This window comes from Rattus norvegicus, chromosome 7 (genome assembly GCF_021556685.1).
Source record: "Rattus norvegicus strain SHRSP/BbbUtx chromosome 7, alternate assembly SHRSP_T2T, whole genome shotgun sequence".
NCBI classification, from domain to species: Eukaryota; Metazoa; Chordata; class Mammalia; order Rodentia; family Muridae; genus Rattus; species Rattus norvegicus.
In genome coordinates this window covers 37,824,159-37,840,741 of record NC_141540.1, presented here as the reverse complement: position 1 = coordinate 37,840,741, position 16,583 = coordinate 37,824,159, and the positions used below count along the sequence as shown (strand labels likewise).

Here is a 16,583-nt window from a genome sequence, read left to right as displayed (position 1 = left end):
TGAGCGATCTGTGTAACAGTTTTGATGATAAGAAAGTGACTCGGGCTGGAGAGATGGCTCAGTGGTTAAGAGCACTGACTGCTCTTCCAGAGGTCCTAAGTTCAAATCCCAGCAACCACATGGTGGCTCATGACCATCTGTAATGGGATCTGATGCCCTCTGCTGGTGTATTTGAAAACAGCTACAGTGTACATATATATAATAAATAAATAAATAAAACATCTTAATACCATTACTAGTGACAACTTCTTTGTTTTGAAACAGGACCCCACTATATAGTCCTGGCTGGCTTGGCACTTTCTATATAGACCAGGGCTGGCTTCAAACAGTGATCCTCCTGTCTCTGCTTCCCTAGAGCTGGGATTACAGGTGTGCTACTGACATACTAGATCTGACTTGGAGAATGGATGTGTTTCTGCCACCTGTCAGGCAGAGACTGATTGGTTAGGCCCTTCCATGGATTCAGCCTTCAGCGAGAGGTTTCGTGTATACGACAGGATGTCCAGGTGAACTAAGGAATGATAGATTCTATAGTGGATCCTTGCACGGAACATAACTCTGGGGGAAGAATTATGAGCCCAGATATTAATACATTTTAAAGTGCAAACACCATAGAGAACCATCGTGCAATCCTAGACTGTACCGCCTACTCCTTCCTGAGATTACCAAGCTGAAGCCTGTATGACATGTTCTTGGACCAAAGACTGTGGACAACTGGGACACAATCTAAACACAGGAAGGGGGACCGTGAATGTACTAGGCAGTAGGAATATTTCTCTATTGTAATCTCGCAGGATACCTGCCATACCTGTGGCCTGTGGTTAACCAAAATGTCATTAACCATGTGTGGCTGAAGCGACAAGACTCCTGTAAACAAAGCAACCTTACAGGATGTGTTTTCCTTCCCTCAATTTTAGGTTCTTCTATTTTGAGACTATGTATGAATGCAACAATGTGGGTAGTCATAGTCGATTGGCTAAGGAACATCTCTAATAATACTTGTATATGATAAAAATACAAACCATTTTGACATATTTGCACGTAACTTTAATTTCGTGAAAAAAATAACACCAGAATCCACAATAGTATCCTATGGTGGAATTTCCCCCTGATTAAAGTAATAAATACAAGAAGCCAATCACTGGGCAAGAAGGAGGCGGGACTTCCAGGTCCGAGAGAGAGGGAAGACGAAAGGAGGGGACATGCTTTTGGATTGTGGGAGCAAGACAGACACGAGGTTGTTAGTTTGGGTTGCAGAATCAGGGACAGATAGAGAAGAGAAAGGAGAGACGATGGAGGAAGAGGGGACAAACCCTATCCACGTGACGTTGAATAGCCACAGGTAGCTGTGAATATCTTAGAAAGGATAGAATAATACAAGACAATCTGTCCAGTAGAGGTGGGCAGCTTGTATCAATATCAGTTGGCTCTAAGGTCATTGCGTGGGCATTTTGTGGGATGAAAATTTACTGATATAAATCTGTCTGATAAATTACAAACCTCTGAGAGTTTGATTTCACCAGGTTATGGGTGACAGCTAACCCCAGGGCGCGGATGACTGGGAATGTGAGCAGGTCTGGCAGCGTGCAAACCTCGAATTGGGGTGCTACGGCTTGGGGTTAGTGGGGGCTGAACAGCATAGATTGTTTTTTTAAAATATTACATGCTACAGGATCTTAGTGGTATTAAATAAAATATGAGGACTTTGGCTGGAGAGAGGACTCCCTGGAGAAGAACACTGACAGCTCTTCCAGGGGTCTGGGTCTGATTCCCAGCACCCACATGTTAGCTCACAACTGCCTGTAACTGCAAGTGTAAGGGGATCTGTCGCCCTCTTCTGGCCTCCACAGGCACAAGGCCTGTGGGTGAAGACTTGGGTTTGAAGGCTTCATGAAATCCTGTCTCAAGAGAGAGAATGAAAAGGAGTTGGGGGGGGGGGGGGCGGGGCGTGGAGAGATGGCTCAGTGGTTAAGAGCACTGACTGCTCTTCCAGAGGTCCTGAGTTCAAATCCCAGCAACCACATGGTGGCTCACAACCATCTGTAATGGGATCCGATGCCCTCCTCTGGTGTGTCTGAAGACAGCTACACTGTACTCACATACATAAAATAAAGACAAAATTAAAAAAAAAAAGAAAGAAAGAAAAAGAAAAGGAGTTAGGGAGGAGGGAAGGGGAGAAAGAATTAACCCCACCCCTTCTGGTTTGTCAGAAGTTTTCTTGAGAGCGTATTGCCATCTGAAGTCATCTTAATGTATATGCATCAGTACACCTTTGCAAATGCCTTCAACTTCTTACTTTTTCATTTCTGTGCCTCCCTCCCCCCCGCCCATGTTCCCTCTTAAACCACAACAATCAATTAAGCTTTCAGTATCAACACTTCACTGGAATGCTCTTCGGAAGATGACCAATGGTCCCAGCATTGCCTAATCCAATGAACAGAGTGAGTCACTGACCGCGGCCTCATCTGTATTGATTTAGCAGCAGCCTGTGATGGTCTCTTCTGAAATACTCTCTTTGCTTGCTGTGAGTCCATTAAGTATTTAAATTCGAGCCTGGGTCCTCTGGAAGTATGGCCAGTACTCATAACACTTCAGCCATCTCTGTAGTCCTACATTTACTGCCCTTTTAGAAGACACAGTTCGGTTCCCAGTACCTACGTCAGACTGCATACAACTCCTTGTAACTCCAGTTCTGGGGGACCTGATGCTCTCTTCTGGACCCCGGGATCGCTGTATGCACAAGCAGGCACACATACGCAAAAGCAAATCCAAAAAAATTAAGAGGCATTTTCTTTTAATTAAAAAAAAAAAAAACCCTTGTGGCATCATAGCCCACTAAATAAGACCTGTAAATCCACACCAAGATACACAAGTGTAAATACGTGGGAAGATAAGGGAGTTCTTGCAGTAGACTACGAAAAGTGTGGGAGGAATTAGAGTCGGAAAATCACCATCTGGATCACCGTAGTACCTGATGAAGTCAAGGAACTTACAGGACGCTAAGCTATAAGGGGTCAAAGTTTGATGAGGAATAGATACTTGCCACCTGGAGGAATCTATATAGTGCGGGAGAACCTTCACAGAGTACTTACAACAGGGGGACAGGAGAGTTTCCTAACCAAGAGGTCTGGGCTGGCATCACCAGTAATGGTACAGATAATAATGCTTGTCACCCTTCAAGTGTGATGCATACACCCAGTGAGACTGGAGAAAACTAATTTTTTTTCCTTTGCAAGCAGTTGTGAGTCAGATATGCCCAGCCACACAAAATTAGTTCAATTGTATTTTGTACAGGGTTTTTTTTCTTCTTTTTGGCCTCATATTAATTTATTTGGCCTTTTATTTTTAATCTTTCTTTTGCTTGATTATTTTGATTTCCAATTTTGTGTTTTTAATGGGCTTTGTGTTTTGGCGTGTATGTGTTTCCTGTGCTTTTTCTTTCTGTTGTGTTTTTTTTTTATTTTAATTAATTGTTGCCTATTTGTTTTCTAAAGACAGAGGGTGGGGCTTGGAGTTGGATGAATGGGAGGCAGGGAGATTCTGGGGGAATATGGGGGAGGGGAACCATGATTGGAACACATTGTACAAAAAATATTTTCAAGAAAAAATGTGTGTCACCTGATGTGATGCAAGATAGGAACCCAACACTTGCTCCCATGATGGCCCAGCTAAGAATGGGTGTTTGGAAACCACTCCTAAGGAAATAGCAATTAAGTCCGAGCTGAGGGATGTTCAGCGACACAACAAAGTAACGAAAATCAAGCCCTCATCAAGGAACTCCTCCTGGTTGAAAGATACTCAAGACAAAAGAGTCATGGGGGAGAGTGTTCCTGGTTTGGATACTTGGGCTGTGGACCGCGTTCTTGGAATAACATCTTGAAGATGTACGGTTAACAGACTAACCCAGAGCCATGTCGATAGTAAAAGGTGACAATGTGATGCTGTCTGTAAGGTGCCTAAGTAGGAAAATGTCCTCATTTGTAGAATGCACACTGAGGTGTCTGGGGATGGCAGAGTGAAGCGGAACCTTAAGTGCTCTTTGGAGCGTTGTTTGGACGGTGTTTTGCTGAGGCAAGCCCAGGAATGAATGCTTAGCCAAAGTGGGCACGGGTGAGAGGCTAAGGTAGACTCGTGAAGGAATGTTTCCCCGAAAGCAGACATAGGAGAGAAGACATTCTGCCAAAGCAAGCACGTGAAAGGGATGAAGGGCTCTTTGCTGCCGACACCTGTGTTGGTCCACGCCTTACATTGCATTAGCTGAGCTGCATTTGTTGGGGGACTCCACAGAGAGAAAGGCACCAGAGAAACGGGTGTTGTGCTGCAGGTTCTTGCTACTTCCGAGGACTTGGGCTGATTGGCAGAGTGACGTCATCCGAGACAGACACAAGTGCTGAGGCAAGACCTGTGGAGGACATGTGATGTGGGGAGGGTATAAATAGGACTCAATGGACAGTGGTGGGGGCTGAGCTAGGCTTGCTTATGGAGCTAACTGTATAGCGCTGATGGGTCTTACATCTTCGCTGTTCTTCACTTAGCTGAGAGAGACACAGCCAAGAACTTCTCCTGGTGTCCCTCTGGGTCCCTCTTGCTGACTCAAGCCATGGCTGTGGCTTGGCTGTTGCTAACCCGACTCTACCGAACTGGATTGCTGGAGTATCAGTGAGGTGTTTGCCAGTAGATTGAGCTGCTGCTGCTGACCTGTGACCTGAACGGCTGATTTCCAGACAACACAGATGAGAGTTGCTCCAAAGAACCTTTCTAAACAGGCCCGCCTACCCTGTAGCCTTTCTTTTCCACTACCTTTGATGGGTGGTGGGCTGCAAGGGAGGTTAAAGCATTTAAGAACCATCATTAAAAATAGGCATTTGAAAAAAACTAAAGTTACAGCAGAGCATCCTACTGCTATCTTACTCTCAAATGGTTCGGGACAAATAAAAGTTTTAGGTGCTATACCAGCAACGTTATTATAAGTTTGAAATGATTTTAAAATAAAAATAATGGCACCTCTATGAATGTTACTTCATTCCTTTCCCAAGGGGTGAGGGGGATGGGTGTTTAGTTTATTGTAGGTAAAGGCAAAAAGGAAGGTCGCCATCCTCTGAAAGCATTGTGGAAATCTAAATCAGGCTGACAGTAACACAGCAAATGACTGGTGTCCAGCAAACAGCAGCCGCCCTTCTTAAGCCTCCGTTACAAGAAGAGATGTGCTAAGTTTTGGGCTTCAGACCTGAAACAAGCAGCTGAGGTGCCTGTTTAATATATCAAAGCGGACCTGGCCGCTAGGTTCTCCCAGCATCCCTTAGGGCCCTACCTGTTACAAGGCAAGGCTGGCACAGCCCACCCTCTAACCTGAACTTTCCAGCCCAATGGTTGGGCTTTCCCTTTCCTGGATTTTGTCGTGGTCCCCCCCCACCCCCACCCTGCTGCCATCTCCCTCTCCCCCTCCCACTCCTCCTCCTCCCTCTCCCCTCTGAATCTCACTCTCCTCTCTCTGTATGCATGTCCTCTCCATGGCAATTTCCCTAGTCCTGACCCTAAAGACCAATGAACCCACCCCAGAGGGTTCATAAACCTGCTTGAGGTTTTAATTCTGCTTGAATAGGCTCATTTTGTTGGAGGATGAAACCTGTTGTTCAGACTGAAGTGTCTTGTCTTTTCCACTTATATATTCTACGCCTTAGCCTGTCTGTAGAATACTCTAGATCAGAGCTGAGCCTAGTCATTCTTGTTTTCCTTTTCCGTGTTTATCCAGTCACTCCAGATTGGTAAGGTGTAACATTACCTTGGCCAGCCCCCAACTGAGCAGAGGGCCACACAAACCTGGCAGGAATCTATAGGCAAACAAGTCCTGCACGGGTCTGGCACCTCCAAGACACATTGCCTGGGGGTGGCATGAACTTCCAAGACTCTGCTCTAGAAGCAGCCTTGCCTGCTCCTGCCACGTGGGGAAGAGTCTTGTGAATGAAGGGGGATCAGTCTGCACACGAGTGCCAGTTACTCATCAAGGTCAAATTCCAGTGCAGGGAACAACAGCTGCCCAGAACTGCAAGTCCTTGGAGAGGGGCAAAAAGAAGCCACCAAGCCCAACCAGCTCGTTGCCAAGACACCCACAGGGATCTAGAAGGGTCATCCAGCAGACATTCCTGTTTGTCCCGTCACATTCAGTCAACATGCATCACTTAACAGTTCATGAGTCATTCCTTCCTCTTGGGACTTTTATGTCTAGTCCTTATAATGACTAGGACATGGTGACACTGAGGGAGATAATGCTTGTTGAATATATAATTTGGGAAGAAAAAATGGCTTCTCTGGGTGTTTTAAAATATGAGTGCTTATACACCTTTAATCCCAGCACTTGGGGGCAGAGGCAGGTGGATCTCTTTAAGTTTTGAAGCCAGCCTAGTCTACAGAGGGAGTTTACAGACATCCAAAGCTACACAGAGAAATCCCGTCTTGAAAGAAACAAAAGGTTCAACTAATTAAATCTGTCTAGACCAGTGGTTCAAACCCTGTGGACTACAATGCCACAGGTTCACACATCAGATATCCTGCATATCAGATATTTACATTACAATTCACAACAGTAGCAAAATTACAGTTATGCAGTAGCAACAAGAATTCTTTTATGGTTAGGGGTCAACACAGCATAAGGAAATGCATTAAAGGGTCGGAGCATTAGAAAGGCTGAGAACCACTGCTCTAGACTTTGGCAGGTAGGAAGCGTTGCTAGCCTATGTTTAAGAATGAGGAGCTCAGTCAGAAAGCCCGGAGCCATGGATCTGGTAGCCTAACTTAACCATGACATTCAGCCACCTTTAACAGAACAGAGGTATGGATTGCTTCTAAATGTCTCACACAGATACGGATGGACGAATAGGAAACATGTGCACATATTTAATATTTTCAGACTGGTGTCGACGGTGGTAAACCAAGACACAGCCTGAATGTTCAACAAGTAACGTATAACTCTAATAAATAACATTCAACCATTAAAACATTGCTATGCCGTGGGAGGGAGTTCAATGTAGCACTTGGAAGGCTGAGGCAAAAATTTGATGCCAGCCTGGGCTATGTACTAAGAGAGAGGAATGTTTTAGAGTCTGTTATCTATGGATGATGGGGCTTAGATGTTCAACTACAGATCAGAGGGACTGAAACACGACTTCTTCTGGGTGCTCGGAATTGTAGAAGTATGGTAGAAATCTCGAGCCTTGAAACTGGTACATCCCCCAAATCCTGTAACTTTGGTTTCTTCCATAAAGCTGAGAGACAAACGTTCATTTTGTCTTGGTTTTATTACTTATCTTGGCACTCTTAGTCTTTTGCAGAATGAAGATTAATACAATGAGAAAAAAATAATAACATGAATCTGTTTGCAGTCTAACTCCCAGTATTTCATCACCTACAGATTTAAATTAGAAGTCAGACTAGGTATCCCTGGGGTTGTGAGTTTAGAACGTATGGATTTGTTAATGCTGACTGAATAATTAGAGCAAGTTTGAGGACCAGGATCAGTAATTATTTTTCCATTACCATGGAAAAGTTGGAACTAAGATTTTGGCCTGACCGAAATGTATCCAAGATCAGCAGCATGCTTTTTCTCATTTTTTAGATTTTTTTTTTCTTCGTTGTGTTTTGTCTGCATGTGTGCATGTGTACCACGGGAGAGCCTGGTGCCCACAGAAATCAAAAGAGAGAGATTGATCCTCTGCATATGAAGTACTGGATGGATGTGAATCACCAAATGGGTGCTGGGATTCGAACCGGGTCTTTGCAAGAATAAGACGTGCTGTTCTCCGCTGAGACAACACATGTCGACATACTTTAATTATATAAATGTCCATCTTTAGGCCTAGGCCGATCTCAAATCTTGAGTTACTTGGAGAATCCATGCCAAAAAAAAAAAAGTTCAGGTTCATAGAGGGTTAGATCTCCCAAGAAAGGAAAAAAAGTACCTCTTTTTTTTTTTTTTTCTTTACACAGGTTTCATATCACAAGTGAACCGTATCTGAAATGTTGAGATTATGGGGAGATTAAATGGGACTCTGATCGATATCTTTTCATCAGAGAGATTAACCCGTGATAGAGTCAATAATTTCCCACATCCTTATTTACAGACACATGTAAAAGGACCTCCCCTGGGAATGCTTAGACACCAGAACGACAAGAGGCCACCACAGTATTCACAGTATCCCAGACCAAACTTGACCTGATTTCAACTTTTGTAAAGACCTACTTGGGTGCTTTTCACTATCACTCTCGTAGTCCTGCTTCCCGGCTTCCTTTAAAAGCCGGGAAGTGGACAATCTAGAATAAAGAACAGTCCCGTAAAAGGGGACCCTGCTAGAGGTACTCCCCAAGTGCTGGAGCTATGGGAGGATGAACAGAGACCTCCAGAATCCGATCTCATTCTCTCAACTTAAGGACAGATTAAAACTTCATTAGCTAAAGAAACCACGTCCGCTCTCCAGGGCATTTAGCTTCTACTTGTCCTGAAGGAAAGAAATCTGGGGTCGCTCAATTTCTCCCACTTGGAACTTGCGCGGAAGACACAAACACACGCCTTACCTCTGGTTGCTAGGAGACAGTACCTCCATTTCCTCCAATCATCAAGTGCGTCTTTGGTGACCAATCATCGAAGCCTAGACAACGAGGCGAGAGGTGAAAGGTTACGCCTCCTTTTGGCGGCCATTTCTTTTAGCGCCCGTCCTTTCGGTGGTGTAGCGGCAGCTGCTCCAGTCACGAGGGGCGGGCAGCGGCGGGGTCGGCGGCTACTGGGGTGCAGCGCTCGCGGGTGTTCGCGATGGTAAGGAGGATGAGCACCGCAGGGCTAGAGGACGGGTGGCCTCGCGGGGACGGCTGCACGCTATGCCTTCCATTCATCCACATGAGGCGCCGCGCGGCCGGCCGCTCGCTCTTCCTCCCCGCTTCCGAGGCCTTGCTGTGCGTGCATTGGAGCCCTTCCCTTCTCCGAGATCCCCAGCCGTCTTACCCCGTTTTGTTTGTCCCAGAGCCTAAGGTGTAGCCACAGGGTAGGAGTAAACTGAAGCGAGTTTTTATTTTCTACTTAGCACGCTCCACAGTGCGCCTTCATTCCTTGATGTTTGCAAACTTAGCAGATTGTCCTCTGGGACAGAAAGCCCAGGCTACCCTTCCATTCATTTAATACGGTTCTTAGGCACCCAGGCTACCCTTCCATTCATTAAATACGGTTCTTAGGTGCCAGAAAGATGGGGTGCTAATTCAGATCCTGAATTTTCTCAGGTGTGGGAGGTAGGCAGTCAAATGATAGCAAAAATAAGCAATTACAAGTAGTGATCGCTAAGCAGGAAGCTGACAGCATGCTCTGAAAGGCGCATTGGTATAACGCTGCGGAGGAGCGCCTTTCTCCTGAAGGTGGCATATAACCAGAATTCTAAGTGACAGCGCTGGTGGAAGAGTATTTCGCACACGAACTCTTAACTAGAATGTAGGCTTGACTAGTTGGAATTGACAAGAATTAACCGCTACTTGCAACAACAGTGGCTTTGAGATAAGCTTGGGACCTCAACGCCTGTTAGGAAGTATGAGGCTAAATGTCAAGTGCAGTGAGAGATCATTGGAGCATTCTTAAGCCAAGATAACTACATGACTTGTCAAGTACTTTAAATAGTAGTTGGTTTGTGGATAATAAATTGTAGGCAACATAAGTTGCCTACTCAGTAGACCCTGTGCCCTCCAAGATCCTTTGGGATGATGTGTAAGTAGATTGGGGTGTGGGCAAGGTTATGAATTTAAAGGGAATACTTCTTGTAGGATAAACTTGATATGATTGCATTAGGAATCTCTCACCTGAATTGTGTTTTATGTTTGCAGAGATCACCTTGTACCTTTACCTTTATTTTGTTAGAGCTTGGATAGTGAGTGTCATGTAGATATTTGGGGCTTTTGTCCCTTTGGCAAAGCTGGCTTAAGCAACCAGTGCTACATACTTGCCCCACCCACCACCTGTCACTCAGTGCTCACTTGCATAATTCATATTTTTGTTTCCGTCGGTGGGCTATGAAGTTGACTAAATGGGTATTTAAATTTCTCTCAGACACTCTCCAACAAGTTATAAAGTGACATCGAATCAAGAGTTTGCCCTACGTAGATGCCATAAAGTCTTGGTTGGTGTTTCAGTGGAGAGTGGGTGGTAAAAGCTGAGCTAAGCAAAAATTGTTAAATGCTGCTTTTGGTTTTTACACAGAGTTTACCCCTCAATCCCAAGCCTTTTCTCAATGGACTGACAGGAAAGCCAGTGATGGTGAAACTTAAGTGGGGCATGGAGTACAAGGGCTACCTGGTCTCCGTTGATGGCTACATGAACATGCAGGTAAGCTGAGGAGGAGCAGTGTAAGCAGCTGCTCCTACCGAGAGCGGGGTTTCTACTGTTACCTTATCCTCCAAGGTTTTCGGAGAACTGCTGAGAATGCACAGTTAAATTGACAACTGAAGGCGGAGTCGGGACTAAAGTGTGAAGTAGGGAGGATGTTCTCAGGAGCACTTCCACCAGAGCCCAGTCATCGACTACCCTGGCAGCCGAAGAGAGAAGAGCTCTGACATTTATTTGGTCTCTAATACCAGAAAGAAAAACTAGTTTATTACGGAAAGCAAAACTTCCCAGCACGTCCTTCTTCAAAGAATTTTTCAAGGGGAAATTTTAAAGTGCTTTAAAGAATTGTAAAACATGAAAGTAATTCACTAAAAGCATTTTTCCATAGAACACACAGATGATTGACTATGCTTCTTGCTTAGTCTCCTCAGCCGAGTCAGCCAGTTTTTTCTTTGTAGTAAAGGATAGCCTGAAACTCACTGTAATGCAGTGGCGTTGGGACTCAACAAGTGGAACTCTTTGTCCATTAAAAATACTCCCTTATTGTGGTTGGGGATTTAGCTCAGTGGTAGAGCTCTTGTCTAGCAAACGCAAGGCCCTGGGTTTGGTCCCCAGCTCCGAAAAAAAAGAAAAAAAAATACTCCCTATTTCCTGGACCACCTGTAATCCAGCCCACGCTTGAGTGGTCTCTCTCTCTGAGTTATCTATGCTTGGTACCTCCTGTAGGTGGAATGTATTAGATTCAACTAGCTTCAGATCAAAAATTCTTAAGAGAAATTCTGTCTGTGCTCAAGAGATAGTCCTTTTGTTTTCTCCGCTCTGCTGGGTCATGATTAGTCTAGAAATTACATGAAGGACTTTAGGTTATATGCAGATTCTTAGCTATTTGAAACAAGGAGCTCTAACACCCTTGGTCCTCTGAGAGGCCCTGGAACAAACCCCCCATGAATACTTTGGGATAGGCTTTTTGTCCTTTTGTCTGGTGTGATTATGACTTTAGGATTCATTTATATTATAGAGTATCAGAAGTCATTGCTTTTCAGGACTGAATAATACCATGTTATATGGCTATAACACATTTTAGTCTATTCAGTTGTTTAATTAATTATATATATATATCGTCACTCTCTTCAGACACACCAGAAGAGGGCATCAGATCCCATTACAGATGGTTGTCAGCTACCATGTGGCTGCTGGGAATTGAACTCAGGGCCTCTAGAAGATCAGTCAGTACTCTTTACTGCTGAGCCATCTCTCTAGCCCGTCTGTCCAGTTTTTGAACTTCTAGAGATCAAGCCCTGAGCGTCGTACATGCTTTGCAAGCAGGCAACCACTGAGCCACATTCTCAGCCTTTTCATTTTTATTTCTACTTTTTCACTTTATTTATGGCTATTCTAGCAAGTGTGTCAGTGTACCATGTGTGTACCTGGTGCCCACTGAATTCAGAAAAGGGCATTCAGCACCCTGGAACTGGAGATACAGATGTTGTGCACACCACGTGGGTTCTGGGAATTGAACCCAGGTCTTCTGGAAAAGAAGCAAGTGCTCTTGACCTCTGGCCAATTCCCCAGCCTCAAATAAGCCTTTTTTTCAAGTCTCCTTTTAACCCTTTGGAGCACATACACTGGAGTCGGATTGCTGGTTCATCGTTTATTGTTTTTGGGTAGCTGTCATAATTGTTTTACATAGCAGCTGTGTGGTTTTGATTCCTTCAAATGTTACCCAAGAGTTACTGTTTGTTCAGATCTGCACTGACACTTGTTTTATATGAGAGTCCTCTTTTTAGTGTATAAAATATTATTTTCCTGGATCTGAGGAAGTGCCTCCTTTTCGTTTGCATTTCCCCAATGACATTGAGCACCTTTTCGTGTGTTTATTAACTATGTGCTTATCATCTTTGAAGAAATGTGTTACTCACACCCTTCACCCATTTATTTATTTGTACTTTTTAAGATAAGGTCTCATTATGTAGCCGTGGCTGACCTGGAACATGCTACGTAGTCTAACTTAGAGATCTGCCTGCCTCAGCCTCCTAGGTGTTGAACTTAAAGGCATGCACCACTTTGCCTGTTTTTAATTTTTTTGTGTTTAGTTGTAGTTTCTGCCCAGGTTCGAAAGGTTACTTAGGTGGATAGATAACCAGAAATCCAGCTAATGAGAATACTGATGGTTTGGGTCTGGAAAATTCTTGAAACGAGTTATTCACAAAAGCTATAGAAAAGTCTGGAAGGCGTGCCTGTGGTGCTGGAAATAATGTGGATAAGGGATGAGAGCTCAATTGTATGAGTACGTTGAAAACCACAGAAGGTGCGATTTAAGTCCCATCCCTGTCCCTTGGTGTGGTGATGAAAGCCGGTGAGAGAGGTAGGAAGATCAGAGATTAAAACACTACCCTCATTTCACAGGGAGCTGCAATCCAGCCTGGAATACATGAGACCCTGTTGAAAAAAATAAACCATCTAATAGTTGATCTTGCAGTTAATATAGCCCCTGAGGTACAAATGTATCTCTGAGAGAGCCAATTTGAGTTGCTTCAGTCAGCCAAATGTTTATCTGTTGGTGCCATGAATATACCAGTGAGCAAAATAAAGTCCATATCCTTGAGCTTGTTTCAGTGGTGGGAGATGGTTATGGACCACAGATAACTGGGGATGGTGCACAGTACGATGGTAAAGCACAACCAGGGTTACCACTTCTGGTGCTGAACAGCCTAGCCTTCAAAGAGACATCTGGGACAAAATTTTCTCCATTGGAAGGAATAGCAGGCGAAAGTGTCTGTCTGCGGGGGTGTGCTTGTGTTTGAGGTGCAGCAAAAGACCAGAGTGGGAGGTTTGGATTGGCAGTCCCTGAGAGCCTTTCAGCAGTAGTGAGGCCTTTGGATTTAGTAAGCACTAAACTTTGGGGCATTCACGTAGTAAAACATAGAAGCCATTTAAGTGTTAGGGACATGTCAAAAGTAGTTACTTATGGTGGGTAGTGGTGATGATGCACACCATTAATCCCACCAATCAGAAGCAGAGGCAGGTGCATCTCTGAGTTCAAGGCCAGCCTGGTCTATAGAGTAAGTTCTAGGACAGCCAGAACTACACAGAAACCCTTTCTCAAAAACATAACATACATACATACATACATACATACATACATACATACATACATACATACATACATAATGCATACAATTCTGATAGGAATTATGTACAAAATAATCTTGCAAACATTTATTCTAGTGACATGTTCTCAGGTTGCTTTGTTTTCCTCCAGAGAAGCAGCTCCTGTGTCTTAAATGCTTTATGCCAGCCACATTTACCTATTTCTTTTTCTTGTCCACCTCCTACTTATGAAAGAAACTTCCTTCTCTTGTTCTGCCTTTCATGACCCCATACGGCATTTTTAAAGGAATGATAGCTAAAGATTTCTAATTTAAAATTAGAATAGAGTTCACCAAAGTAACCCTAAAGATCATTCTTGATCTTCCCCCCAACATAGAGTACATAAGATTTTTAAAATCTTAGTTTTTGGTTTGATTGTTGGCTAATATATTTTAGCCATAGCTTTTATACACCCATTTGGACACGTTAATATGATTCAGAATGTTTTGCTTTAAAAGTTACTATCTGGTTCTTTAGAGCTGAATTTTCAGAAAATTTAAGAAACACTTCGATATTAGATAAAAATAACATCTAAAAGGCTTAACAACTTTGAAACAAGCTCTGTTATGTGTTAGTTCTATACCCATGCATGTCTTAATGAATACATGAAGTCCAAAGATACAAGAGTGATAGAAAGCTGATCTTGTAATTACTGTTTGTGGAGACAGCTTGAGTTGTTGGTGTGGAGTGGTCTCAGTTACTGGGTTCTAAACAGGAGTAGGGAGGGATGCTGCACTCTTTCCTTCTGTGCAGTTATGCTAATATCTTTTTTTTCTTTTTGTCTAAAGCTTGCAAATACAGAAGAATACATAGATGGGGCATTGTCTGGACATCTGGGTGAAGTTCTAATAAGGTAACAGACTCATTTGTATGTGTGAAAGGAGTTGCTAACGAACCTCAGAAATATCTGCTTAAATAACTTAGTCCTTTAGTTTGGTAGATTACTTTAAAAAAAAAGTACTCTACAACTAGACCTCAGAAACCTGCGAAATTGCTAACGTGTTGGAAGATTTCAGTTTCTAACTGAGGTTTTCCTACTGTTGATCTACACTTCCCGGCTCTCAGGGTTATAGGGGCTTAGATTTGAATTTAGTGGGTCCGACTGTTGTACTCATTGTCCAGTATCAGTGACCACATCAGTGACCACCTACATTCTAAGTTGTAGAGATGAAATTGTGATGATGGTGGTAAAAATACGTGCGGTGTGCTTTTAAAACATCTGTCTAGGACTAACAGGAAGACTGATGAGCTGTGAGTTCAGTGAGCAGTGTCAGGACGGAGCAGTGATGACTTGATCATGCGTGGGTTCTGAGCGCAGCTCAGAATGGACTGTGTTCTCTCTTACAGGTGTAATAATGTCCTCTACATCAGAGGTGTCGAAGAGGAGGAGGAAGATGGGGAGATGAGAGAATAGCATCTTGGAATTTTTTTTTTTATATATATGTATTTCTATACAATAAAGATTGGGGTTTTTTTTCAATTTGACTTGTGGACTATTTATATACAGACATAAGCAAAGTGCAAATGCTGAAACAATGGATGAACGATTTCTTAGAACTAATGTTTGAAAAGCTACCCGGTATCATTCCAGGGGACTCTTTTTGTAACCCCACCACTGGCTGGCTTGTGTGTTTATTTCTGTAAAGGATGGCTCTATGCTTCATAATTTTTCTTAAGGTGAGTTTCAGCCCTTGTAATTATATTAACTGAGACCTCTTCAAAGCAACTGTGTTGTTTAACGTTTCCAAACCACCCTTAACATGTATAAAGTTAAATATTTTCTTAGTATTAATATATATTTTATTAATAAATTATGTTATTTCTATATTGATACAGACTAAATAATGTATATATTGTAGCTAAGGCAAAACATGAAAATTGAAATAATTATGGAGATAGAGCATAATACAAATTGATATTTAGGCTGAAGGTGTTTGGTTTTGTTCACTTAAAAGTTTTCTGATAAAGTTTTCAGAGCTTAATGCTAAGTAAAACCAGTCTCACGTTTGTTCTGAGACCATAGGCTATCAGTTTGTAAGTTTTAAACCTGTCCAGTTGTTTTAACAATAACACATTTTAAAAGTGTATATTCAAAGCTGTGAACTTCCTTACTGCTTTAGAAAATATGATTAAGATTCTCATGCTCTGAGGGGCCATTCTACTATAAGTTCCATTTCATTTTATATCAATAAATTGACTTTGGATGTATGTCTCCAACAGGGACAGCCTAAAGTCTAATATTGCTTAGCTCATCGAATGGTACCAATGAGTAATAAAGAGTCTCAGCAGAAAACGGTTGCTATTCCTATCCTGTAAGCTTTGAGGTAAAGGTCTACTGCATCCCTGGGATCTGTTAGCTCAGTAGTGCATCACTGAGAGCCAACATCCACATACAAACTTGCTAATAAGTGTCTTCAGGATCCTGTTCAACTAAAAAAATACTCCTCCTCCTGTGACTTTGATCTCGGATCACCAATTAAAAGTAGCTCATGTTTGTTAGCAGAGTGAGGTCTTGACCGGTAGATAAGTCGTCTTCCCAACTGAAAAAAGAAAAATAAAGTAACTTTCTTTAGCATAACTTTTCTTTCACAGTATGTATGATGTCACTATTTACTTGAATTTTTACAAGAACCAAATGTTTTAAACTAGTAAATAGGGTACAGGGGATTGGTATAACCTAGCAGATGTCCAACGTTGCTTGGCAAGTTGCCCATTGTATACAAGAGGTAGCAGCTAGCTTTTATGGTCAGTGGAGAGATTTACAAAAAGTCACTGAGTAAGTAGCATGTGGCTCAAATATGGCTGTTCCAGAAAGCAGTGTTGGATGTTAACATTGCATTCCTCAGTGCTGTACCTGCATTTCTTCCATGGTTACAAGAGGGTGCTTTGTTGAGCCAATTTTGAGAAAACCATTTTAAACATCAGTGTTCTTGGATGTTGGAAGTGTTTTCATCAGAAGGACTAAGAAACTGTAATTCATGCCTGCCCCTTCTCTGGAGGGGAGTCTCCCTTTGCTTTCTGTTTTGCACTTACAGGTGAAGTGTTTGTGACTTGGGCATGTGCATAAGGGAAACACCAT

The 16,583-nt window shown here is 42.9% G+C and overlaps 2 protein-coding genes across 2 annotated transcripts in view; one reads left to right on the top strand and one right to left on the bottom strand.

The window, feature by feature from the left end:
* Window positions 1–8,631: 8,631 nt before the first annotated feature.
* Snrpf (small nuclear ribonucleoprotein polypeptide F) lies at window positions 8,632–15,334 on the top strand. Its single transcript, NM_001126091.1, has 4 exons — window positions 8,632–8,806; window positions 10,229–10,354; window positions 14,293–14,357; window positions 14,852–15,334. Exons 1-4 carry the CDS (start codon window positions 8,804–8,806, stop codon window positions 14,916–14,918), a joined length of 261 nt encoding a protein of 86 aa, NP_001119563.1. The 5' UTR covers window positions 8,632–8,803; the 3' UTR covers window positions 14,919–15,334.
* Ccdc38 (coiled-coil domain containing 38) overlaps window positions 15,282–16,583 on the bottom strand; it is a 70,648-nt gene continuing 69,346 nt past the window's right edge. The window contains exon 21 of the mRNA NM_001447180.1: window positions 15,282–16,044. Within this exon, the coding sequence (NP_001434109.1) occupies window positions 15,931–16,044 (114 nt within the window). The 3' untranslated portion in view covers window positions 15,282–15,930. The remainder of the gene's footprint in view (window positions 16,045–16,583) is intronic.